We start from the raw sequence: 26,293 nt of genomic DNA, 5'->3' as shown, positions 1-26,293 counted from the left end.
TTCCCTAAAATAATCCAGATCATTGAGACTTCTGAGTTCTATTTGTCTGGGTAGGCAGCTTATCTTTTAAAACTCCTAGAAATGGCAGTCCGTGCTCTTGGATATATTACCGTATCATGGAGACCCACGACTTGTATGAATAAAAAATGACTTAGCCGGATGATAATCTAGTTTGCTTTCTGGTGATTGCTACAGAGAATCAAATTCAATTGTATTCTCATTGAGTGTAATGTAAACCTATAGCATTGAGCAAAGATTCCCTGTGGCTGGGAATTGTTGGGAGAAGCACTGGGGGTTCGAATTCCACGGTGTCCGCCATATCTTGCGTGTCATAGACAAGCTATGGTGATGGTCCCAGGCATCCAAACGAGAGACAGATTAGGAGAAAGCCATTCTATTCCTTTAGTCTGGAAAACTGAAAACCGTGTCTCCTGGTAGCTTTTGTCTGTGATTCACAGATTCCAAGAAGCCTCAACTGATTACCCCTTCTCCCTAGTTCTGACAAATCCAAGAGATTCATTGGTATAAAAGGTGTCAGAATGGGACCGTCTATGAAAGGTATTCAAGGATCTCGCCATGTGTCATGTTTGAAAAAGTAATGGCTAAGTGTTTCTTTTCTCTTAAAGTTCTCTTAAAACCGAGCAAGGCTTTGGACTGGGGTGGTCCCTACACGTGAGAAGTCAAGTAGGGAGCCCAGATGTCTGAATGACCACAGCCTGACTGTGAGCTCCCAGTTTGCTTCAGCCATAATCTTCATGGTGGCTTCCCCAATGCCAACAGAACTAAATAACTTGTCCTGGGTTTTTTTGTTTTGTTTTCAAAATAGAATTCTTCCTTAGGTCATTTCCATAAGTGATTGATAATACAGTAGTATGTCACTTAGTAGGTCACTTGATTTGCTGTTTTGACCATGGGGATATCTTGAGGCTGTGGGAACTTCCAAGGGATTTTCACAGATTTAGACATTCAGTTCATTTAGTTGTGGTTCACTTAAAAAGCAATGCTATGTCCTGCTCTTGTATTAATTATTTTTTTCTCCTATAAAAGAGAAAAAGCTTGATGGAGATGCTGGTGGGTTGATTTTTCTCCCTGTCATTCCAATCTCCCAATCATTTTATCATAAGTCACTGGAGATAGGCCTAATTCTTTTTTAATAGCACCAGTTCTTAATCATTTCCTTCTTTTCCCAACAGATATCTCCCAATTTAAGTTGGCCCTGTTGGCCCTCATATGATAGCCTGGGTGCTGTGATGGCACAAACCTGCTGTGGCCGAGAGAATGAGTGACAGCTAGCATGGACTTGAGTACCTGGACTGGAAATACCACAGGCATGGGCCCAGTGATGGGAGGGAGGGCCCTTGGGAAGGAACGTATTACCTGTGACTCCATCTGGGATATGAACTGTCCATGTCACTTCTCAAGGGAGGTAGAGAAACTAGAATGACACAGGAGGCAGAGACCAGATGCTGTTTATTTTCTTCTTCGTCCCTGCCATAAGTTGTCTTCCAAAAAATGGTCTCAGGTATTAACACGGAACTTATCTCCGTTTGATAACCAGAGTGCTGTGTAGCTAGTTCAGTTCACCTGTGTGCTGATAATGGGCCATCTGGCTTGTGTCCCTCAAGACTGGCCTTTCTCTTAGAACTGCGGTCCTGGGTTGTGCCTTTCTCTGTCCTGCTGGGTGATCTGAAAGAACAGTGCTGACCACCCCCAACTTCCTGAGGGGAGAGCTGGGCCTGTCTAGCTACCTGACCTACCACTGCTTCCTCTAGTGCCTTGGCAGAAACTTCTGCCATGTTGTTCCTGGAAGAAGGTGTTCAACATCACAGTATTCACGAGAGCACAGTGTGGGTGAGCCAACCACTACGTCTTTCCCTGTCTTCAAAAAAGCTCAGTGTCCCCAAAAGAAACACCTCTCTCCTTGAAACATGGCCTTGGTCTTGATCTTGGTCTTGATTAAGCTCCAACCTCACCACTCCCCATGCTTTGGACACACTGGTCTTCCAGTCCCCTGGATATGTGTGGGCAGTGTTTGTAATGCTCAGCATGCCTTTGCCTATTGTCCTTCTGCCTAAATATACTTTTTCCATTTCTCCCTAAGTCTTATTTCCTTCCCTATCTGACAAAATGAATAATTATCTTCCTGTCTTGTGAATAACTCTACCCTTGTTTGATTTCACCCTACATTGAAATGATTACTTTATATATCTTCTCATCACTAGATAGTATCTAGCTCATAGCATATACCTCACCTCTGGTGTGGTGTCAGTCATGTTCTCCTTGCTCACGTGTGTTTACCTGATATGCTAGTTAGCTCTGCTATGCCACTGGTGACATTACTTTACTATATAACAGTGAAGTATAGCCTTTGTATTGTATTCCATGGCAAAATAAGATTATAAATATGGTATGTTCCAGAAGGTCAGTCTAGTTCAGTTTGTATCGATGGAAGTGTTGTCTAAGCTATGACAATGGGTGCCAAAGTCCTGAAATTTACTTCTCTTTGATTAGTTCTGAGGAGGAAAGTATCCTGGGGCAGTGTCCCCAATGATAAAATTAGACACCACTTGCCTTAGAATGCATGGCGTGGTGCATGGCACTGCCCTCCTCCTGGGTGAATGCCATGGCCATGAGATCTCAGTAGAAACAGACTACATGTGGTGCTGTTGGTGGCCTCTATTACTGTGTCTTTCGATTGTTCCTTCTTTTACATACTCCCCTCCAGGATGCAGGCCATTCCTTGTTTTTTACATTTCATCCTCCCACAACGAGACTTAGTGCCTGGCTCCCAGGTGGCACTAAGGGATCATCTGATGAAGGTTCTCCCTAAAGGCACACTTGACTTTCAGGATTGCTGTAGTTTGGACTTCCCCAGACATAGTGGGCTCCTTGCGCCTTGCCCTCCTGTCACTGCTGCAGGGTGATGTTGCTAAGGCAAACAGATTATATCCTTTCCCAGATCAGAAATCTCCTATGGCCCTCCCATCCTGTAAGGCGGGGAGGTCCTGTGTCTTGATGAGTCAAGGGAGACCCTTTCTAGCACTTCTCGATGCCCCTCCTGACACTCTGGCAGGCAGCTGGGAGGAGCTCTTCCGGATACACAGCCCCACCATGCTTGTCGCGCCATGCTTGTTCGAAAATCTCTGCCTTTATACCGAGACTTCCTTCTGCGGAGAGTGGCTTTCCCTCTGCCCCTGACCAGTTGGGTGACCTCCCTACTCCTCCTTCCAAATACAGTGTCACTGTTCTCCCATCTGGGAGGGCATTTCCAGCATCCCTTTTTCTCCCATGAGGATCTTGCCTGCTACTCCTCTCATGGGCCTTGGTGTTGTGTCAAAGTTTCCTGCTTAAATGTTTGCCTCCTGTGCAAACTCTCTGAGGGTAGGAGCACTGTTTAATTCATCTCTCTATGCATACTCGATGCTTGGCACAGTGTCTAGTACATACTAATGACTCAATAAACATTTGTTCGTTGAATGGGCTAAAGGAAGGAAAAAAACAAAAACAAAAAAGAACAGTTTACCTAAAAATCTCACCAACTCTGCTGAGCCCAACCTCCCAGGGGGTGGGAGAATTTAAGAGGGCATCTATACAGGAACCCTGAACTTCTGCAACAAATAATAAGGTATTTGAACGCTAACTTCAGTGTGTATGCAAACGTAGCACCTCATTTGCAGTCTTGTTGAATTGTCCTTCTTAGAAGCGTATTCATTGCCTGGCCACGTTGCCTCTTAGCAAATCTGAACAGGACTGGGAATAGAGGAGGAAAACACGCCGTGACATATTCTCTGCAAGCCTGATGCTCCCTCCTGAGTGAGGCAGCACGGTCCCAGCCATGGGGCTGAGGTTCCAGTCGTGGCTCTGCTGCTCACTTCAGGCTGCTGCCCTTCTGGAGCAGCAGGAGAGGCTGGACGTGACCTCCCACCACTCACTCTGGGAGTCCCTGTGACTTGGCTTTATAGGGTGGGGTTGAGGACTTGACCGTTGGTCATGAGGCAGGTGACCGTGTGCTGGCTAGGAAAGAGACACAGTCACCCTGCTTGGCACAGCAGCCGTGGGGAGCTCCAGGAGTGGGGCTGCGGTGGTCAGGGGCATTGCTCACGGCTGCCCCATTCTGCAGCCGCGTTGCTCCTCTGCAGTCCCACCGTGGGCTCCTCAGTGTTCAGCAGGGTCCCTGGGGCTGAGGCGCCGCGACCAGCCGGGTATCACTGTGGTTCTGGGAAGTAAGAGCATATCCTTTACTTTGGCTTGTGTCAACACAGAAGGAAGGGACCTTCCCAGCTTGTATCAAGGTGGGACCATCCTGAGGAAGAAAAGGGCATGTCTGAGACTGAAAAGGGAAAGACATCTGTGCATTCCTATTCATTCTCTATCCTGGTCTCTGTCAGTGTGTCTATCTGTCTGCCTCTCTCTCTCTCTCTCTCTCTCACAACACACACACACACACACACACACACAGAGGAATACCACTTTCAGTGAACTTTCTTTTTAAGTAATAGAAGGAGATGGTGCTGGGGATCAGGAGTTTCCCTTAAATAACATAGGAAGGCCCCTGCTGCCTCCAGTCTTCCTCTCTCCCCTCACCCACGTCCCTCCCCTGCCCCGCCCCGCCCCATTAGTCTGGCCATAGTAACTACCCAGGCTTCAACAGCTTCATTCTTGAACATGTCTAAGCATAACCCTTCCAAGAGCCTCAGAGTTGCGCCCAGAAATTTCATATTTGACCAAAGAGAAGAGTTGCATATCCCACAAAGCATGGCCAGGCCTCCTGCTCACCTCTCTTGGGCACAAGGAGCAAGAATGGCATTGGAGAAGCAAGGAGCCAAGACTTCTCTCTGCTGCCATCACCAGGGGCCCCAGAGAGAAGTGGGGATGGGGGTTGTTCCTCTCAAACCTATTGTTGGATTTTTCTCGTTAGTGGTGAGGCTTTCTGTGTTCCTAAAATAGTTCATTTGACTGTCATTTTAACAGGTCCCTTGTCTGTTAAATCATGACTTCCTATGTGGATAGTCCCTGACTTGGTTTGATTTGCTTATTAAAATTTCCTCTGTCTAATGTTCCCTTCCTGTTGGCAATGTGTGGGATTCTATTTCTTCTTCAAAGAAAAGTAACCCACACAATTTAGTTTATATAATTTTGTGATATTCTTCTGCACAATGGCCAGCACAAAACAGCTTTTTCAACACATGGTTCAAGGCTAAAAACACAGTTTTGAGACACAGTTTCAGAGACAGGTGTGAGGAGCTGAAGAGTTGGCTAGAGATGGTAACACTGCAGCCGCCTCCCACTTTCCTCCGCAGAAGGGCTTGGCCATCTGGCAGGTCTCGGCCACCTCTGTCCCATGACCTCACTCCGCCACTGCTGTTCCCAAGCAGATGTGCAAACCTACAGGCAGGAATCGGATCTTAGGAGGTGAGACACAGAGTGGGATCTCCTCTCATCCCCTCCTCTCGCTTCTGACCAGTGTCATTCAGGATCTGGTAATGGAGGATTCTGGACAGCAAGCCTTGTGCTTTGGGCAAGATAGGCACTGGGAAGGGTTCCTTCCCAGTTCCTTCCCAGAAGGGTCATGAGCAGCAGAGCTCATGACATGGCTCTGGGACCAGAGGCAGGTGCGCCCCAATCCAACAAAACATCTACTGAGTACCCACTACGTTCTCACCATGGAAATGCAGGCCCACGAGGGCCGGGCAAGGCCCGTGCTATCTTGGCACCTGCTTCTTAGTAGAGCAGCACTGCTAAGAAATAAGAAAGTTGCAGATAGAAGAGGTCTCCAAACTCCTGTTTATCTGTTTCAAAGTCAGAGAGAGAGAGATGTGAGGTTGAGAATAGGCGCTCGATCGGGAGCAGGAGGTTGGGGGCAGTAGGGGTAGAATAAGCCAAGGGGGCTTTTGAATGTGGTCAGAAAAACACAGCCATGCACAGCCCCAGATAGACTATATTATATTATAACCTCAACTTTGGTCAAAAACTTGTGCAAGAATCTGCCACCGTTGGTAATTTTTATAAAATGTGTTTTAAAGAACATTCACCACATCATGGTGTGTTCTCTGGAGAAAGTCTAAATGAAGCATTTTATTAAGAATGTGGAGGGAGAAAAATTTCAAATATTCTGATCATGAGAACTGTGCGTTCCTTTTCTTCTTTTAATTGTATTTATTTATCTGAGGGAGAAACAGAGTTCCCGCTGAGCAGGGAGCCCGATGCCAGGCTCGGGCTCTGGGATCATGACCTGAGGGAAAGGCAGACACTTACCTGTCTGAGCCGCCCACGCACCCTAGAACTATGCTTTTCTTCTGTCTTCTTGGCTGTCAAGAAGATCAGATACTCCATCTGAATCAATTTCTGCAAGTCTGTCTGCCCATGTTACAATTTGGGGAGAGTGCTTAAGAGCGATGAAAGTGCCCCCTCACGGTCACACAGAACAGGCTCAAATCCCCATTTCCTGCTGCGAGAGGACCTTGGGAATGTTTATTAACCACTGTTCTGAGCTGGGTTTTTCACCAACAGGGGAGTAGTGATGTTTGATCGGTTTTTAATGTGATGATGCCTGAAGTCCCCTGCATAGAGTGAAGGTTCATAATTATTAGCTGTTTTCATACCGCTACTTCCTGCTTTCTGTCTAGTCTTTATCTCCCTAGTTCCTTGTACATTTCTTTTGTTGTAAATTTTCTCAAATCTGTCATAAAAAGAGAAAACTTACATATAATTTTGTTTTAAGTTCCATTACCGCCCTGATGGCATAACCCAAGTTGAGTGTAAGATAAAAAAAAGTTTCAGGCATCTACTTGCTCAAAATAAAATCTGTTCCTGAACTCCAAAACTATTATGCTCTTCGCCCAGCTACCTAATGCCCATTTCTATACCCTCATCTTATACACTTTAGTGAGGTTTCCTTCAGGGCTTGTGTTTTTCACTCACTGTTTTGATTTCACAGTGTAGAGGCAATTTTTTTAAGAATCATTTTCTCTGTTACAGATGTGGCTTTTGTCCACTTTCTTTTCATTTCTGAGATGGTATTCATAGCTTTATATATTTCAAAACAGAACAGCTATTAATGACTTTGTCAGTTAGAAATTGACGCAGCAGAATCTTTGTTTTCCTGTGTTCTGAAAAAAAAAAAATCCACAACATACCCCTTTCCTAGAAGTGACAGTTTTTTCTTTTAGGATTCCATCTCCTTACATGTTTTGGTCTTGCTTTGTACTATAATGCATAAGAATAACTTAAAATATTAAACATGTGAGTGGCGCCTGGGTGGCTCAGTGGGTCCCGGGGTCCTGGAATCAAGCCCCACATCGGGCTCTCTGCTCAGCAGGGAGCCTGCTTCCCCCCCCCCCCCCCCCCGCCTGCCTCTCTGCCTACTTGTGATCTCTGTCAAATGAATAAATAAAAATCTTAAACAAAAAATATTAAACATGTGAGACCTGTTCCAAGTTTTTTTTCAAATCCAGGAACATGTAACTTGACTAAAAATATTTTTAACAATTTGAGTTACTTAAGTTGGAAAGCAAAATTAGTAAACAAAACATGTTGTTGAATCCTCAGCAGCAAACAGGAGACAAGCCAGCAAATGGAATCTTACTCCCTATGAAGGTCACAATGTGATCAGATTGTCTTCAGTGACTCACTCATTGGAGTCTTTCCTGAAAACTAGCCCATAACTAGATTACAACCAATAATTGGAAAATTACGGTGTCGCTGAAACTGTTACTAGTATTTTTTTGGTTTCTTATCCATGTCAATTACCCATCCCCAAGGAAAGGGAAAATACACTGAATTGCTTAGTGGAATGGAGAAGAAGCTGGAAACAATCTAGTGATACTTGTTGACGTCCTTCTCATAGATAACAGGAAAGCAAGCCACTCTTGCTTGCTCTTTGTAGGGACGAGGGAGAAGGCAGGTCTCTGTGCCACGAGACTGGCTTTAGAGATTAGGAAGAATTGCTGAGGTTGTAAACAGTGCAATCCCTTTCTGGGAAGAGAGTGGTCTTTTATCCAGGGCTATTTGAAAACAGGACAGAGCCTCTCTCTCCCACAGTTCAGATGTGAACAGAGAATGATTAAATTGTTTCTTCCAGCTGGGTGAGTCTGTAGTGTGAGCTTGGAACACGTGAATGGCTGGGGAAAACGGAGCCACAAAGGAACACATGTTGGGAATCAACCAACTATCCACCGGTGGCGTTGAGAGGCAGCTGTCGTGGGTCTTTAGCAAGAACACCTGTTTAGGGACGTGATGGCATATAGTTTTATGTGAGCCTTTGTACGTAACTTTTTGTCTCTTCTCTCTCTGCACTGTCTACTAACTTACGTCTTTCTATATTTTATCTATTTGTAATAGCACACTTAAACCCTTCTGCAAAAAGAAGGGACGTCATTGAATAAAATAAAGTTTCGAGGGCCTTTTTTTTGTGTGCCAGGAGTCATGCCAATTCCAGAGGCTATAAAGAGCAGGGAACGCTGGCTTGAAGTCTTCACTGCTTAGGGATGTGAGTGAACTGGTCAGCTAGCAATAATTCAGTAGGAGTCTCTCCAGGGGAAGGGGATTCCTGTGGGATCGCAGAGCCGAGGCCCACATTTTGGGGAATCGGAAGAGGGTACAAGGGGAGGTTATAACAGAATTGGTGCTGGGGCAGAATCTTAAAGCAGAAATACAATTCCTGCAAGTACAGATGGAAAGGGTGTGGACAAAGACGGGTGGGGAGAGTGGGGGAGGGCGGTGTTCAAGGAGCAGCTTTGAAGCGCCCCTTCTTATTCTGGGCAAATGCTGTTCCTCCAATCCACTCAATTACCGACAAATGTCTTCCTTGGCTAATGTTTCCTTCTATGCCTTTGTTCCCACCACCTGGACAGTGAGCACTGGTGTAATTTGAGTTTCAGGGGAGTTGCCTGGTTTCCAGGGAAGTCTAATAAAAATACCACAGCAGAAATGTCTTCAACAAAAGAAAAGCAATCCATAATCTTTTGTGAGGCCCCCGGCTGATACTACATCGATAAAATTCCCTCGGCCTCAACATTAATACAAAAACATCCTATTCAAGCACAGACCTTACAGATAAAGGGAGCATTCCCCTCCAAAAAATTGGTATATAGGGTACATTTATAAATACACTAGACCGTTTAAGCTTGGCATTTCAGTTTTGTAACTGCGGGGCCGTGACTTGGGAAAAAATCTGGGGTTTGGTTGCAGGAGGAATTAAGTGTGAGGTCTCTGAGGATGATGTGAGGGGACCCTTGGCTAGTGAGTGAGCCCAGCCGATTGCCCAGGACATATGTTTCAGTGAGGCTTTCTTAGTAAAGCAATACCAGTAGTGTTTTAGTAGATTTTTATTTATTAAGTGCCTGTTATGCCAAGAGCTTGGTTTGCGTTCTCTCAGTAAGTTCTGACAACAACCCATTTAAAATAAGGAAACTGAGGACCAGGAAGATGAAGTAAAACGTCTAGGGATACGCAGGTTGGAGTTTGGTAGGTGCTGCACCAGCTTTGGTTTAACCTGTAATCATAAACTTGACTACTTACTTGCAAGTTGTTTTTATTCTCCATAATAATACTATAAGATGTTATTTGTCCACATAAAGTATATATGAGCTGCAGAAATGTCATGCTCTAGCCACAGCCTTTCTTTTTTGGAGGTCTCTGGGCAAACCCCACTGGAGCATGGGCAGGCTAACGATGTCCTCTCTGAACTGCCCAGAAGAGCCAGGGGGCCTGCTGAGTGCGTGGATGGCCCAGGCTCCTGGGCTTTGCCTGTCTTTCCGAAAGGAGGACTGGTTTCCAGGTGACACTGGTCTGTCCATTTTCATACTGTTGCAATGACAAGCATTTAAAACAAAACAAAACAAAAAAACCCCAAAACCAAAAAAAAAAAAAAAGACCATATGGTGTCAGTAGTGTGATGAGATGCTTTCTGAAGTCTGGGCTTTTCTGCCTATAGTAATGCCATGGTTACCACGAGGGGGGCCTGAGGAATTCCTAATGAGAGACTCAAAGAAGGAACGGATAGTCCTGCCACATGGCCATTAAGGCCTGAGATGGAGTATGCCAACATTGTGCTTCATCAGGTTAATGGACTTTTTACAAGGGCCCTGGTCTTGGAGGATGGGAAAAGCACAGGCCTGAGTGACTACTGAACAGACTTACGTAATCTCAAGAGCAGAGGGGACGGCCGCTGAGGCCTGGGCCTCGTGACCCATAAACAGAAACTTGGTTTGATGGATGTGTGCAATAAGTAATTTTCCTGGGATCGAAACTGCATGACTCAACCCGTTTTCAGGCCTTAATCTTCTCTTCTGTTGTCTTTTGGGGAGTTTTGTTTTTGTTTTGGGTTTTTTTTTTTTTTTTTTTAAGAGCAAGCGAGCAAGAGCAGGGAGTGGTAGAGGGAGAGGGAGAGACAGAACCTGAAGCAGGCTCCATATTGGGTGTGGAGCCTGACTCAGGGCTTGATCTCACCACCCTGAGGTCATGACCTGAGCTGCAATCAAGAGTCTGATGCTTGACTGACCCAGCCACCCAGGCACCCCCTTAATCTTCTCTCCTTGAAAGTGTTCCTGGGGCACCTGAGTGGCTCAGTGGGTTAAAGCCTCTGCCTTCAGCTCAGGTCATGATCCCAGGGTCCTGGGATTGAGCCCCGCACGGGGAAATCTCTGCTCAGCAGGGAGCCTGCTTCCTCCTCTCACTCTGCCTGCCTCTCTGCCTACTTGTGATCTCTGTCTGTCAAATAAGTAAATTAAATCTTAAAAAAAAAAAAAAAATGAAAGTGTTCCTATTTGTAGACCAGCATGTACTTTTATAGCCAGGTTTTATGGCCAAAATGATACATTTAAATGCCTATTTTAATATACTTTGATGAAGTCAGAATCACCCTTCCTTGTTTCGAAAAAGGGTCTCTTCTATGGACTCTGAAAAACGATCTGAGAATTTTGAAGGGGTGGGGGGTGGGAGGTTGGGGGCACCAGGTGGTGGGTATTGTAGAGGGCACGGATTGCATGGAGCACTGGGTGTGGTGCAAAAATAATGAATACTGTTATGCTGAAAAAATAAAAAAAATTAAAAATTAAAAAAAAAAAAAAAGAGGGGTGGAAATTTCAGCTCCAACCCCAACCTCCAGGGATGGGAGAGGGGCTAGAGATGGAGTCACTCACCAATGGCTCAGGATTTAATCCTTCACACCGACATTAGAAAACCTCCATTTAAAAAAACCCTACACAAAGGGGTTCAGAGAGCCTCCAGGCTGGTGATCAAGGTACTGGGAAGGTGATACCCCCAGAAAGGACATGGAAGCTCCGAGCTCCTTCTCCAACCCTTGTCCTCTGCATCTCTCGCCTTTGGCGGCTCCTGAGCTGTATTTTTTTTTTTTTAATCATAAAGCCAATAAATGTAAATGAAGCGCCAAAAAAAAAAAAAAAAGAAAAAGGGTCTCTTGTGTAGTAAGTTCACTATGATGTTTCTCCCCCATGTTTTAAGACTTTTTTAAAAAAAATTTTTACTTATTTGAGAGAGAGAGAACAGAAATAGGGAGAGAGCATAAGCAGGGAGGAGAGGGAGAAGCAGACTCCCACTGAGTGGGGAGCCCGACGTGGGGCTCCATCCCAGGACCCTGGGATCATGACCTGAGCCGAAGGCAGTCACTTAACCGACCGAGCCACCCAGGCGCCCCCCACCCATGTTCTAAAAGCCATCTGTATCCAGAACAATCCAGCTATTATCACTGTGTATCCACTCAGCTCATATGAAGTGCTCAGTGTTGTGAACAGTACAAAGCTTGCCTTTTCCTCATCTGATCCAATGGTTTCTACAGTAACATTGGCTCCAAGGGAGTCCTAGTCCTCTGAGATTGGATTTTGTCAAAAATTACGGTGTTGGGAGATCCCTAGGTATTGGAGGTCCTTAATAGAAATCCCAGACGACTGGGGACATTCTGTAGGGCATAGAGTTGTAATGGGGAGAGTTGTAATGCAGGGACCACCTCTGATTCTGGGCTGTGTATAGGCTGTCGAATCCTGGTGGGATCACTAAAATGTTCAGTGATAATAACTGTGATCTACCCTAAAGAAGGATAAAACTTGTTCTCAGTGAATTGGTGCTGGATTTCTTAAGAGATGGCTGTTTGTCTGGGGCGGTCACCCCGCCTTAGCCATCTGGGCCTTCTGAGACCCCCGGGCTAGAGGGAGTGAGGGGAGAGACAGACCCCAGCCAAGCGTGGCACTGCCCAGCCCATTGGTGAGCTTGCATTCTTGTTCCTGTCTCCTCTGTGTGAAGCCCGAGCCGGAGTTCAGACCTTCCTCGGAGGGCTGCTCACTCACAGCTCATCTCCCTGTGAAGACGGGATCAGGTCTCACACCCCTGCTCATTGTCTCTTTGCCCTCACAGAATCTGTACCAGAACAGGTTCTTAGGCCTGGCCGCCATGGCATCTCCATCCAGAACCTCCCAGAATCGACGCCGGTGCAAGGAGCCGCTCCGTCACAGCTACAACCCTGGCCAGTTCCACAGCATGGCCATCAGGAATGGCCCCCATGGCACCGTCACCATCCCCCGCTCCACCAGTGACACCGACCTGGTCACCTCGGACAGCCGCTCCACGCTTATGGTCAGCAGCTCCTACTACTCCATAGGGCACTCGCAGGACCTGGTGATCCACTGGGACATCAAGGAGGAAGTGGACGCCGGAGACTGGATTGGCATGTATCTCATCGGTGAGTCAGATGCACTTAGCAGGACCAGCCCGCAGTGTGCTGCAGACAGAAGGGTCTGGACACCGTGGTTTGGCTGTTCAGCAAGTGTGTGGTTCACGGTGCCCTTTTATGTATGCTTTCATATGTCACAGACTCCCACAACTTGCAGTCACCTGTGTCACATACACACCAGATTCTAACACACTGCAGACCAGGTACTGAGGCTTCTCTTGCTACCTCCATTCAGTGGAAGAAAATCCTAAGATGGAAGGGCTGGGAGTGCTTGGACACAAACGTCATTACCATTGGCAGGTGTAGAAGCTCTTCTACTTATGAATAAGTTAGCATTACAAGCCTCTTGTCAAGTCCGTATGTTCCTAAGACCAAAGCAACACCATAAACACGAGCGATGTGCTCCCATCTCCATGGAGGGAATTTCACTGTTTCCAGCATCGTGGGGCACCTCTTCTCACTTGCTCTTTCCATGTTCTTACTGCTTTGTATTCAAAAGATGTCACTGGATTCGATGTACAGTGAGAGCGAGCACATGGCAGGCTGAGGAACAGAGTGGTAGCTGAGAGGAGAATGCACAAGTCAGCAGATCTCACAAATTTGAACTCACCTGAAACATGGATTTAATCTTTTGTTCCTGATAGAATCGGATGTGCTGGAAATCAGTGCATTTACGAAGCAAAGTTGTGGTTGCTGCGGGGGTGGGGCGGGGGGCTCGTGGTGGTCTCTAGAGTCAGGCATCAAACTCGGGAGGCCAGGCCTTCTGCTATCAGTTTGTGTGTGGAGCAATTTACACATTCAGGGGTGCCCAAGTGACTCAGTCGTTAAGCGTCAGCCTTCGGCTCAGGTTATGATCCCCGGGTCCTGGGATCCAGCCACGCATCAGGCTCCCTGCTTGGCGAGGAGTCTGCGTCTCCCTCTTCCACTTCCCCTGATTGTGTTCCTTCTCTTGCTGTGTCTCTGTCAAGTAGATAAATAAAATCTTAAAAAAAAACAAACTACACATTCGGACACAAAATGCCCAATTTAATATCATGAAGTATCACAGAAACCAGTGGATTTTATGAGTATTTTACGACCTGTTTTTCTGATAAAATAAAGGGGATCTTATTTAACTGACTAGCTATCAGGGAAATATTTTTAGCTCTCTTAAAGGTTTAGAAATCTGCTTGGCTGGCGTATTTACAATAGACTCTTTGTTATAAAGATGGAGAAATGTAATTTTTGAAATTTGTATGCAAACAGTGGTTACTAGATCAATTGGACTTAGGTAAAGTGTAATTTGCTTCAGAATAGTTCTTGAGTAAAATTGTTTGGATACCATCAGACTACAACAGAGCTTGTAAAATAAGAGCCCCCCAAGCATATTTTTAGTCCATATTATTTTAAATTTGATGAGTTACCAACACTGTAGAGATTTCACAGTGAAATCCAGATTTCTAGCTTCTTTTACAAAAACCCTCAATTTGGCAGCCCGAGCCCATCATTCTACTTGGCTTTAGTTCACCAAAGTTAAGCATTAGCTGCTTTGGGTAGCCTATCTGTACCCTTCAGTCTTTCCACAGTCTCCCTCCCATCCGTCCCTACCTTCATTCATTCATTATGGATGTTACTTGTTTAGCAACTTAGGCAATTAGATTTTGACCACAGATCTGTTTCTGAAGCAACTCTTTAAAGCTGTACCCTCGTGCAGTGCCATTCATTCCCCGGCCAGAGAACCGTTGGAGGAGGAGCACGTGATGGGGGAAGGTGTGACACCCAAGGACATTCATCCAAAGTGAAGGAATGGCTGGATCTGGAGCTCAGCCCTAAATCCGGGCTGGGGGTGGAGGCTTCAGGTAATGGGCCCCCCAAGAGTTGATGAGGTCACCGTGGATTGTGTAGAAAAGAGCACCAGAAAGCCTCTGTCAGAGACGGGGCAGCGGACGCACCCACAAAGGAGGTAGAGGAGGGGTGGAGACTTAGGATCAAACTAGGAGACCACGTCACAGAAGTCAAGAGAAGGTGGCAGAGGAAGGAAGGAGTGGTCAGCAGCATCGAATGTCGTGAAACTCTGAGAATGAATCAGATCCGGTGTTAACATGACATTTTGACTAAGACAAAAGTAAACACAGCTCATCATCTTAGAATCTTAACTTGACAGTTTGTTCTCCTCATAGTAGCTGCATATATATAACTGTGAAGTTATTTAATGCAGAACGCCAACACTTTAGGCAACATAGCATTTCAGAAATAATTTCCAAATCCAACATTATCTGGGAGTTTTAAGAGTTCATAATTTGTAGGTCCTTAGTAATTTATCTGTCACATTCGCAGTGCCTTGCCAAAGATCAGATCATTGACGTAGACCTAACACTTTAGAGGTGATGATTTAATTTAATCTGTCATTTCGCCATGGAAGTGAGGCCAGTGCAGTGGCTCTCAAGGCCACAGAGCTGCCCGGCCTGGTCTCAGACCCCTTGCTGCCCATAGGAACATCTCAGCACTTCCTGGTGCGGTATCCAATGGGAGCTGTTCTATATCCAAGGAAAACCGAAATGCCCATGGGAGGCCAGGTTTGGGATGCTTTCAGCTCTGACCTTCAGGCTCCCCAGGCAAACATGACTGGGGAGAGAGTGAGACCCCTGGATGTGGAGGGGGATGTGTGGCCTTCCTACTGATCCCAGTGCTGTCCTTAGCCAGGAATGCAGTGGAGTCGGGGTCAGTAACAGGAGCATCCCTGTTATTATCATCATCGGTGAAATCCCATTTAGCTGCCGTCCTTTAGGGAGTGGTTCGTGAGCTTGATACAGTGTAATGAAGGATTCTCTCTCCTAGTGACACAGAATGGGGAATGATCACATGGTTTCAGTGACAGCATGACCTTGTTTAGAATCCTGTCCTGTGGCTGGCCAGAATGTATGGCCCCAGCCAGGTATCATCATCAGAGCTCGAGGTTTCCTATCCAAAATAGAGGAGAAAACAGGACTTTCTTCTAGAATTACTGAACTGAACTGGTGAGACATTTAATGCACATTTAATGCCTATTGATCGATACTTCATGTCTTGATCTACCTTGTCAGGGAGCTCTAGTCTCTGGGTGTGGGATAGCAAATTACCTTAATTCCCAAACTTTGTCCTGAGGCTGTATCCTCATTTTGCCCAGTTCCATAGCAGCTGAGGTAACAATGGTAGCAGTTTCCAAGAACTTTGCAGAGCAAGGACACGATTCTGATACATTCAAGTTTCAGTTCACAGGGCGCCTTGCAAACCAAGGACTTTTCTCTCTCTCTCCTGTGTATTTAATACGTGGAAAGTTTAATCAGGTATATTCTGATTTGTTGTCTCTTCTGATTTTGGAATGCATTGTGTCAAAATTGCTAGTAAAAATGTATAAATTTTAATCTTAATTTATCTATCTCTACCTTCACTTCTGTAGATTCTATGCTTTGTATATGTTGCTGTGAATTACCCGCTACATAAATGTTTCATATCTTTTTTCTACTACCATTTCTTAGTTTATTATTACAGATCTATCTGTGTTCCTTGTGCTACTCTTTGCCTTGAATTCTTTTTTTTAAAACTATTTAAGATTAGTCTCTCAGTTTCCTTCTGCTTCATATTTGCTTAATCTTTTACTTTATTTTCAGACTTCATCTTTTCTTTAAATGTAGCATTTGTGTATGCTTTTATATTCTGATCTAGGAGTCTCTGGATTTTAACTGGCCAGAACAGCACTTTTCCGTTATTGTCTTAACTGTTACATGAAGATTTATTTTTATCATTTCTTCATATTCCTTATCTACTGCGTTTTCTTTTTGATTCTTTTCTTCTTTCCATTAGATTGATCTATCAATCTAAAAATTACATTTTTCTTATTGTCCTTATGATGAGTGCTTTTAATCAGAGACCAGACGTTCTCAATCAAGGGTGTTTCTGCCCCCATTCGATTATCAGAAGGCACGAGTTCCTCTGAGAAGTGGAAGCCAGGTTGCATTTTCTTTGTTGGGCTTAGATGTAGTGGATCAGTTGTCCTTTCTATCTGATTCTGTGCTTCCTTGTCCATGCCACTCTCAGCAGCAGTAGTCTTTTCTATTACAGATTAGGGTATAGAAAGCATAGCTCCTATGCTTTCATTTTGAAGACAAAGCAAGAGAAGTACATTTCATTTTTCCCATGTGTGCTGTTTCAGTAAACTTCACTAGAACTTTCTAATACAAATTTTTAACAACCTGTAAAGATCTTTTCTCTATTATAGACTGGAATAGGGAGTAGGAGTCTACACGCCAGAAGAAATATCATTCAGCAAATATAATCTCTTTTTGAGAAACTTAATGCATCTCTATGTGTTCTGTACAAAATGAGTAATGACAAAACTTTAAACAGCACTGGCCTACGCTAATGTTTCAGGTTATTATTAATGGTTTTGCATGTGCATCATAGAGCTTTGCCATAGAGAGCGCTATTGTTAGCCCAGACTGTAAACAGAAGTATCTCCTCACTGGTGATGTCTGACACTGATCTAAGACCACTCCCTGTATTATTCATTCAGTCTTCACAACAGACTTTTGGGGCAGGCATTGATAATATACCCAGGTTGTAGTGAGGAAGGAAAGACACCGAGGGATTAAATAAGATGCATAAAATCACATACCTACTAAGGTAGCCTAGCCTTCCTTCCTCAAGGGGCTGTAAATTTCCCTGTAACCACACAAACATTGCTCCCAAAAAAGACTTCCACCATGACAAAGAATATGGGAAAAAAAACTTTGGGATGTAGGGTCTAGGGGCTGCCAGTCCTCAGGGTGGCAAAGGGCCTGGCTGGGCCCCCACCATCCATTTCAGGCCTCTTCTCTTCTCCACTGCCGCCTTCTAGTGCAGAATCTGGTCCCAGCACCTTAAATGTCTCTGACTCCTGTGCAGCCATCTTCAGATGCACGCTGGTCCCCTTGTCAGGTGCACTTAAGCAAGATGGGGAAGGAGGATCTGAGCTCTGGGGAATCCCCCTACTGGTTAGCTGGTGGCTGAGAAATTCAGCTTTCCACCAGGATGCCTTATGCCTGCTCCCTCTCTTCAAGGTGGCGGGTACTCATTGGGCCCTGGCCTGGTCGCGGTCTAGTAGGGCAGCAGCCCCCTGCTGTGTTCCTTGTGCTCTCTTTGCTTTGAATTCTCAGCTCATGGGCTGCAGCTGCTCTGTGAGGAACTTAGCAGTTCCCACAAGGCTTCTGTGAGCGAGGCAGGAGCTGGGCCTTGGAGTTTTTCTGTTATTCTGGGGCTGTTCTCAGAGGCCCGGCCTAGCGTCCATGTCTCCAAAACCTAATTCTCTGCATTAAATCCCCCTCTGCATGAACTATCTGGACTGATTCTGTTTTTCTGCATCTGACCCCCACAGTACATTTGGATTTCCAAGCAAAGACCAGTAACTTTTCTAAAAATTGGCCATAAATGCCCTTGGGGAAGGAGCTGACCTCTCAGCACAGATGGGCCAGACAAGAATATAGACTATTCTGTTTTCTGGTGTGGTATCTGTTATGAAGTATTGTCAGTGCAAGAGAATGGGCTATTTATTAGGAGCAGTTGACGGTCTCTTAAAATGTGTCCTTTTTTTTTTTTTTTTTAGTGTTTTCATGCAATTCAAAAAATATTTATTTATTTTCTTTTTTTTAATTTTTAAATTTTTTAATAAACATATAATGTATTATTAGCCCCAGGGGTACAGGTCTGTGAATCGCCAGGTTTACACACTTCACAGCACTCACCATAGCACATACCCTCCCCAATGTCCATAACCCCACTACCCTCTCCCAATATCCCTCTCCCTGGCCACCCTCAGTTTGTTTTGTGACATTAAGAGTCTTTTTTGGTTTGTCTCCTTCCCAAATGTGTCGTGTTTAAACCTGTACAACCACATGGATCTTGTTCTCTTTATTTTGCCATCCTAGTTCAGTCTTTTCTCACTCTTCCCCCCCTACTCAGCCCATCCTTTTCTCATTTGTGGCCCTGGGCTTTCTTGATATTTAACCCATTCTTATACTTACTGTAATCTAGTGACATTGTCTGTTTTCTTGAATAAATCCCCAAATCTGTTAGAAACTTTCTGTGAACATAGACCATATCTTACTTGCCAGTATGTCCCCACAGTTTAGAATGTTGCCTGAAGAGGAGGAAATCTTACACCATTGACTAATGCATGAATGAACACCTCCCTTCTAGGTATTAGTTACGTGGACATCTGATTGTAACTGTTTAAATGAATATTCTGGTGATCAGAGTGGATAGATTCAAGTAAATACCTCTCCTTAGAGAATTGCCATAATGAGGCAAATCTCTATCTGGATGTGAGACTCGTTATATCTGTACTGAAGACCCAGGGAGCTAGGAAAATATTACACCTTTTTTGCAGAAAGGAGGCAATTACTCTAAAAGACATATTATGCAATCATCTTAGTAACCTAACCAGGGATGTGAGCACACGCTGTGAATATTAAGACTGGCAAATGTTGCAACCAAGTGATTTTCCTGAGGGATACAAAGAGTTCTTGTTACTAATGAAGCAGAGGTAGTGTTGCTTTGCCCAATCATCTTTGCCAAAGAAGAGATAGCCAAAATGTGCAATCAGCATGGCAGGTCACAAGCACATTGACCAGCTATCTCATTTAATCCTCCACTAGGAGGTCCTAGTTATTAGGACTCCACCGCCCCGTCCCCCGCAACTTTGCAGGTGATGCCATTGGTACACGGCACAAAGGGCCTTAAGAGCTGGGTCCTTCAGCTACAAGCCCTGCCATCATTCTAGCCTGTTCTCCAGTCCATTCAGATACAGGATGTGAACCTCAGGATATCCTAGTTGCAAAAAGGATAACCGTGACCTAGCTGCTTTCTGTAGAGGAGCCCCTGAGTTCTCTTTATTCCTCCCATCACTGTGGTCGATTTGGATTCTCAAGTAGGTTTCCCCACAGCCTCAGATCCATCCAGCTTAAGTGGTTACATTCTGGTGAAGAGGAAACCGCCAAGGGCACCACGGATGATCAAAGTAAAATTCATATCTCTGTCTTAGTCTGCACCGAAAACATGAGGTCTAGAGCCAGAGAGGAGGAAGTCAGCTGGGTCTTCAGAGATCTGTCCTCTCCAGGAATGCTGTGTTCCTCTCTGGACACCAGCTGTAGAAAGGATATTGACTGTTGCACTGTACTGAGCAGAGAAATAGCAGGAAAGAAAAAGTACATCATCTCCCCACAAGCTCCTCTCGGTGCTACCAGGCAGGAGGCTCTCCCTGAGCTTGAGCCCTGGACACCGCATCAGGACCTCTCTCTTTGCCCTCCACACACCACCCTCATCTCTGCCCTTGTGGCTTCTTTATCCCTCAGTACTTCCCTGAACCCCTGTTGGCCTCCCTCCTCCCTCCTCCCTCCTTGAAATTTCCCATCAGAGCACCCTGATCTTTTCCTTCCTATCCCCTATCACAAATTGTAATAATACCTTTATTTCTCTACTTGTTGTTTCAAGTCTGTATCCTCAGTTGCTTGTAAACTTTAGTTCAAAAAGGACCATCTTGGTTTTGCCCAACTGTGGCTCCTGCATATTCCCCAGCATGACAGACGGTTGGAGCTCAATAAGTATCTGTTGAATGAATAGATGAATGTATGAGTGCGTGAAGGACGGATGGACACATCCGTGGACGAGTCCCAGGTATTACAGGATGATGGTATTCAGGCTGGAGAAGAAATGCTATTGGTTGGAGCCTGTGATGATTGGGACCCAATAGGAAGTGTGATTGGATGTTTTCCTTATGGCTCATTCACAGACCCCCATAGAGACCAGCTACTGAAAGTTTTAGGGAGATTTTCACACTCAGATTTCGCACATGGAAGTGCTGTTCAAAAGTGAAATGGATCGCCACAGGAGCAATCATTTTGTGTTCTGGGAAGTGTTCACGAACCAGCTGGATGAGCTTAGGAGTACTGCAGAGTGGGGAGGAGTCTTGCATTATAAAGGGGTTGGTTCAGAGAGTATCTGAGGATACTTCCAGCTTTCTGATTCTGATTCCAGGTACTTTTTCTTCGGCTGAGTTGGCTGAAAAAGTACTTTGGCCTTAATATCCTTTGCTCTTTTTCTTTCTTTCTTTTTTTGTTCTAAATATGCTGTAAGCTAATATATTTCTCTGTTCTGCTATTCATTTAGATGAGGTCTTGTCAGAAAACTTTCTGGACTATAAAAACCGTGGAGTCAATGGTTCTCATCGGGGCCAGATCATCTGGAAGATTGATGCCAGCTCTTACTTTGTGGAACGTAAGTACTTTTCCTATTCTTGTTGCTCAGGATTAAGCAGAGTTCAGCGGCAATTTTGTTGTTGTTCATTGCATTGCCTCCCCTTAGAAATGTGCCATGTAAGAGAGTCATAGGTTTATGAAATGCTTAAAAATAAGAAGTAAGCTCTGGGTTAGTTGGGCAACAGCCATCCAGACCAGCCCAGGGGGCCGTTCCTTTTCATTTCAAAGAGAAGTTTGGCTCATAGTCATTCATAGGCCTCTGCATTCAAGACCTTTTGCCTTAAATCCCTTAACTTTCACGCTGTGGCTCCTCCCCGTGCTAACCTTGCAGTAGCTGCCCTGCTGTATCTTATCATCCAGTTTTGGCTTGACTTGAGCAGGTTCTTCAAGGCTCCCTGCTCATGGCCCCACCATGCTGGGGATGTTCCTTGCGCTGCCCTGACCTTTGACTCTGGCCACAGTTCCCCAGGGCGCGGATGATCCATTACTACCAACAGCCTGTTTCCTTGACTCCTGACTTACTGACATTTCTGGGTTTATAAACTTGTCATCATGTATGTTACTAAGATATTTTCGAAACTTTCTGTCTTTGAAAAAAATCATTCTTACAGTGAAAGAAGGATTCTTTTCATAGGTCCCCATATTGATGCATTTCCCATTGCACGACGAAATAGCTTTGTGGGCCTTATGTTTACCAGCTGAAGGAATGCACAGTTTACCCTTATCTCTAAGTCCTTCCCTTCCCACTTGTGTACTGGAGAGTGCTGAATGTGCAAATCCTTTCCTGCACCTTCTCGTTCATAGCCGGGATTCAGGCAGTGTAACTCTTCTGAAAGGCAATGATGAGATACTCCCTTGTTCCAACCATCCTGTTCTCAGAGGAAAGCATATGTGGCCAGGAACCTAGAGTTGTCTGTTATCATTGGACTCGTTGTTCAAGAAAAACTGTATGCTTTCAATGCTTATGTTTTGCTGCCATTTTTATTCACTCTCATTTCCATTCATCCACTCAGTAAGCATTTTATAAGACCTACTATATTTCAAAGATGAGGGATTTGAAAATGAAAGGTCTAGTGTCTGCCCATTAGAAGCTTATGGCATCTCTCCTAGAAATGACACAAATGCCCCCTTATTTTGCATTAGCACCTGCAGAATGTGTAGACAGGCGATTTGATACTGTCAGATGTAGAGGTGAAATGATTTTATGAGATGTGGTTGGGCCCTTGACTTTGGTTTAGTCATAATGAAGTTCCCAACAAGAGATTTCCTTTTCCTTAATATTTGGCTCCCTGACTCTAGCTTTCCTCCTCCTAATCCATTTTGCATGTTAACACCAAGCAAAATGCCTTGAACTCAACTCTGATACCATCTGGCCAAAAGCCTCATGGCTCTGTTTTCTGATTCCATGGACTGAAACTTCTCCGCCCTACTGCCAAGACCAAATAAGACCCATTCTCCTCCCTCAGCCCCCTTCCCCATCCTCCCCAGCATGCCCTCCTTTGCCCAAGTCATGCCAGTATCTTCCCCGTCCCACAAATAGTATCATTGATCATGAAGGACATAGATGGGCTTGATCTGGGGCTAACAGTGGGTTCCAGCTAGTGGTCCCTAGTGTGACTTCCCAAATGGTAAGAACAAAAAAGGTAAAAACTTGCATTAGTAATGAATATTAGACACAAGAACTGACTGTATTCTCTAGTCTGTGTTGGAAGTTGGATGGAGAGGCCGTCTTTACTGTACACCTGTTATCTTCTTTGGGGTTCTAACTAATTGAGAAAGAAGCCGTTTAGGGTCAAAATGTAGTATCAGCTCAAAACGGTGCAGGAAGGAGCACATCCTACAAGTATATGTTTTTTTAGAGACAAAGAAATAACTCTTAAGGATAATGTGAAATTTTATGAGCTACTGTGAAAAAGTGGGTTGTGTATAAATTAATCTAGCAGTAGTGCTGTTCTTTCATTTCAAATAGCAAACCATTTAACATAATTGTCTGCGTCAGGAGGATGAAGAGACACTTAGAGTGCCACTAGAGAGATACTATAACATAAAGCCAGCTCTGTAAATTATATAAAATATTGTCATAATTGAGTAAAAGTGTATTCAAACTCGGTTAAGTAGCAACGTTCTAGAATAAACAAATGGCTTGCCAGGTCATATTCAAAAATAACTAAAAATGGAACACGTCAGAAAAATGACATTTTGCAAACGTCTTGGTGCAAACTTGAGAAGGTCTCGCTGGGCAGTGCACCTGCTGGACTAGAACTATCTCAAGTGGATGAAAGTGAAATTGAGAAGGTGGTTGCAAATACATCAAAGCTGTGTTCAATGTACGGAGAATGTATTATTCTGTACAAATGTAATCTAATGGGTCAAAAACGAAAAATTTATCAAGGAAAAACTTAATTGAGTTCGCAAATGATGAGAATCTTAACTCCGGGCACACCTATAAATCAAATAAATTAGAACGTGGTAATGGATAATAGCTTTAGGAGTCTGAGTACATTAAAACTGTATATAATATGCTATGTGAATTCATATTTTTAATGTGAAATAATTGATATTTTCAAAATGTATTATTGGAAAAGTGCCAGGTTAACAAATAGGAAGGGTTTGAATGTACAAAATGTTCTGATATGGCTATCTTTCATTAATGCAATAAAAGCATCAGAGGTATAATAAGAATGCAGAAGCCAGGCCATTACCCGGAAGGTTACACAAGTTTTTGATATTAATAAAAATCAGACTCCTATAGTCTCTAAATAGTACTAAATGCATTAATCTAATTGGTAAATTATACCTTCTTAAAATTAAAATCTGTTCTACAAACAGCACATGGGCCAGATTTTAAATGTTGAAATAGGACAGAAGACCATTCTTTTTATCTGAGGATTAAATTAAAATAATAGATGAGGTTTTTATTTTATTTTTATTTTCTCTTTTTATTTTTGTCCTTTTCTAGGAGTAGAGCTATATCGCAGATTACCTGGGATCTGTAATGTTCTAATAGTACATTTCTTTGGGGTCATGATTCAATTTAGAATTAGGAAATTGCTATTGATTTATATAAATTTTTTTTAAGGTCTGACTAAATCAGATTTTGAAAGTACTACTAAATGAGGACCATTCAAAACAACCATTTCCTGCACTCTGCAAGGAGTTACATGCATGATAAAACACAAAAGAAAGGTTTCCTTTTCTCTGGCATACTTTTTCCCTAGTGGGCTGCTTTTGACTATAGTAATAATTGCTATAATCTGAGAACTGCAATAAGATACAAGGTTTTTTTGTTTGTTTGTTTTGTTTTTAAGATTTTGTTTATTTATTTAACAGAGATCACAAGTAGGCAGAGAGGCAGGCAGAGAGAGTGAAGGGAAAGCAGGCTCCCTACCGAGCAGAGAGCCTGACACGGGGCTCGATCCCAGGACCCTGAGACCATGACCCGAGCCTAAGGCGGAGGCCCAACCCACTGAGCCACCCAGGCGCCCAAGATACAAGTTTTAACACTGACAAAAGAAAGAACTAGTGAAGTTTCAGCTTTCCTTACCCGATCAAGCCTTACAATGTTGTATCATTTTTGTATCCCCATGACTATCTTTTAATATATGCAGTCAGGCTTAGAGCAGGCCAGACTCAAGCCTCAAGAGTCACCCCAGCCAGGTCTTGCTGACTGTGTGCTGCTATCAGAACTCCTTCAGAATTGGGGCTTGCATTGCCCAGAAGCAGTGATTCTACAGAGAAGGCATCTTTTTCTTGATCTCTTTCCCAGATCTGTTCCAGATAGCTCCCTGTTCACCATCGCTCCCCATCAGTAGCATGAAGAGTAGAGAAGTGTGCTTTCAGCCGCCACTGATGACGGCCAGAAGAGTCTCTCCCAGAGGGACCACCTTGGGTTGTGTCATATTATCACAGTCATGAGCATGGCCTTCTCACAGCTGTCTGGGTGTAAACCAGAAACCCGCAGTCCCGTCTGACTGCTCTTCCCCATCTTGGTTTCCTGCCCCTGCTCAGGTCACTGGTTCTGTCCTACGTTCACGCTGGCACATTCAGCCTTTTCCCATCTCTGCTCTCACTTCCAGAGTCACACGCTGATTCCTGCTTGTGCTGATTCTCCCACCCAGCATTTGTTGGAAGAATGGCCCTCAAACATCAGCACATTTCCAGTCCTTTTCCATCCATCATCCCAAAGTTAAAAAACACACAGCGACCCCTGATTATATTTAACAGCAAATCTAAGCACTCGTCCTGCTGTAAGTTTTGAAACGACACCCACTGAGTGTCATGAGGCGAACTTCACACAGGTGGGAGGGGGTCAGGTTTTGCCTTTCGGTCCACACTTGGGCAAGGGGCTTCCAGGCGAGAGGTATGTGAGCTCAACATCCCCCCCGGTGTGGCCTCTTCTTGTTTCTTCATCTATAAAATGAAGTTATTGCCTCACACTGAGATGGCAGCCCCGTGAAGATGAATTGAGTTATGCCGTGAGTGCCCGATGTGTCTGGTCTAGCCCCGTCTGCTCTGTGAGTAGAAGACTCTGAATTAGGAGTGGCAGTGGCTCTCTGAGAGGGGTCTGATCAGCAGCCAACACTCCACGTGGCATTTCTCCTCAGAGAATGGACAAGTGGGTGTCCTGGTGATGACTGTGAACTGAATAGCTTTGTTTGGGGAGTTTTCTGTGGGAGATGCTTTGCAGCTAGAGTTGAAGACTGAAGGGCACTGGAGGAAAAGCGAGGCTCCAGGAGAACTAGCTGGCTTCCCCTCATTGGCATTTCTGGCACATGCTTCCTCCTCTCCGGCAATGCAGCAAGAGCAAGGACTAGCCCTGCTGGAGCTGGAAGGCCACCCAGATCCATGATTGCACACAGGGATCCTGTCAGGTTGGCAACCCAGATGGTTCAGGTGACACATTGTTGCAGCCTTCTATTTGAACCTGGGCATACTTTCACCAGGACTGCTCTGTGGTTAGCACTGGTGTGGCGAAGAATGACACTGTTGGCCGCCATTTTCAGTCACCAATTTGTTATTTCCAAGGAGATGTCTCCATTTGTAGTGTGGTAAACATTTGAGTCATAGGCTCTGAGCCTTCAGGAAATCTCAAGTCTACTTGGGAAGACTAAACACTCACATGGCACTCACACGGCCTCACAGGTTGTTTTTTTTTTGGTTGTTGTTTGTTTTGTGAGGAACAAGGATCACCATCCATAGACATCCATGTGTATGGAGCCATCCATACACATATTTGCAAGACACTGGACACTCCTATTATAATGTCATTTTATATTTATTATATAATTCCTGGGACACCATGACAACCCCATTGTTCATCCAGTTTAATGCTATCCCAAAGGGACGTCCTGGTCAAAGT

At 44.6% G+C, this 26,293-nt stretch overlaps 1 protein-coding gene across 3 annotated transcripts in view; it reads left to right on the top strand.

Moving 5' to 3' along the window:
• Nucleotides 1-26,293, top strand: part of HECW1 (HECT, C2 and WW domain containing E3 ubiquitin protein ligase 1) — a 460,020-nt gene that overhangs the window by 198,966 nt on the left and 234,761 nt on the right. For all 3 annotated transcript variants that reach the window (XM_047695808.1, XM_047695806.1, XM_047695807.1), the window contains 2 exons: nt 12,370-12,694; nt 20,846-20,953. In XM_047695808.1, the coding sequence (XP_047551764.1) occupies nt 12,370-12,694; nt 20,846-20,953 (433 nt within the window). The remainder of the gene's footprint in view (nt 1-12,369; nt 12,695-20,845; nt 20,954-26,293) is intronic.

Source organism: Lutra lutra, chromosome 11, assembly GCF_902655055.1.
Source record: "Lutra lutra chromosome 11, mLutLut1.2, whole genome shotgun sequence".
Classification (NCBI taxonomy): domain Eukaryota; kingdom Metazoa; phylum Chordata; class Mammalia; order Carnivora; family Mustelidae; genus Lutra; species Lutra lutra.
The sequence above is the reverse complement of the archived record's forward strand: the minus strand, read 5'-3'. Positions and strand labels throughout refer to the sequence as shown.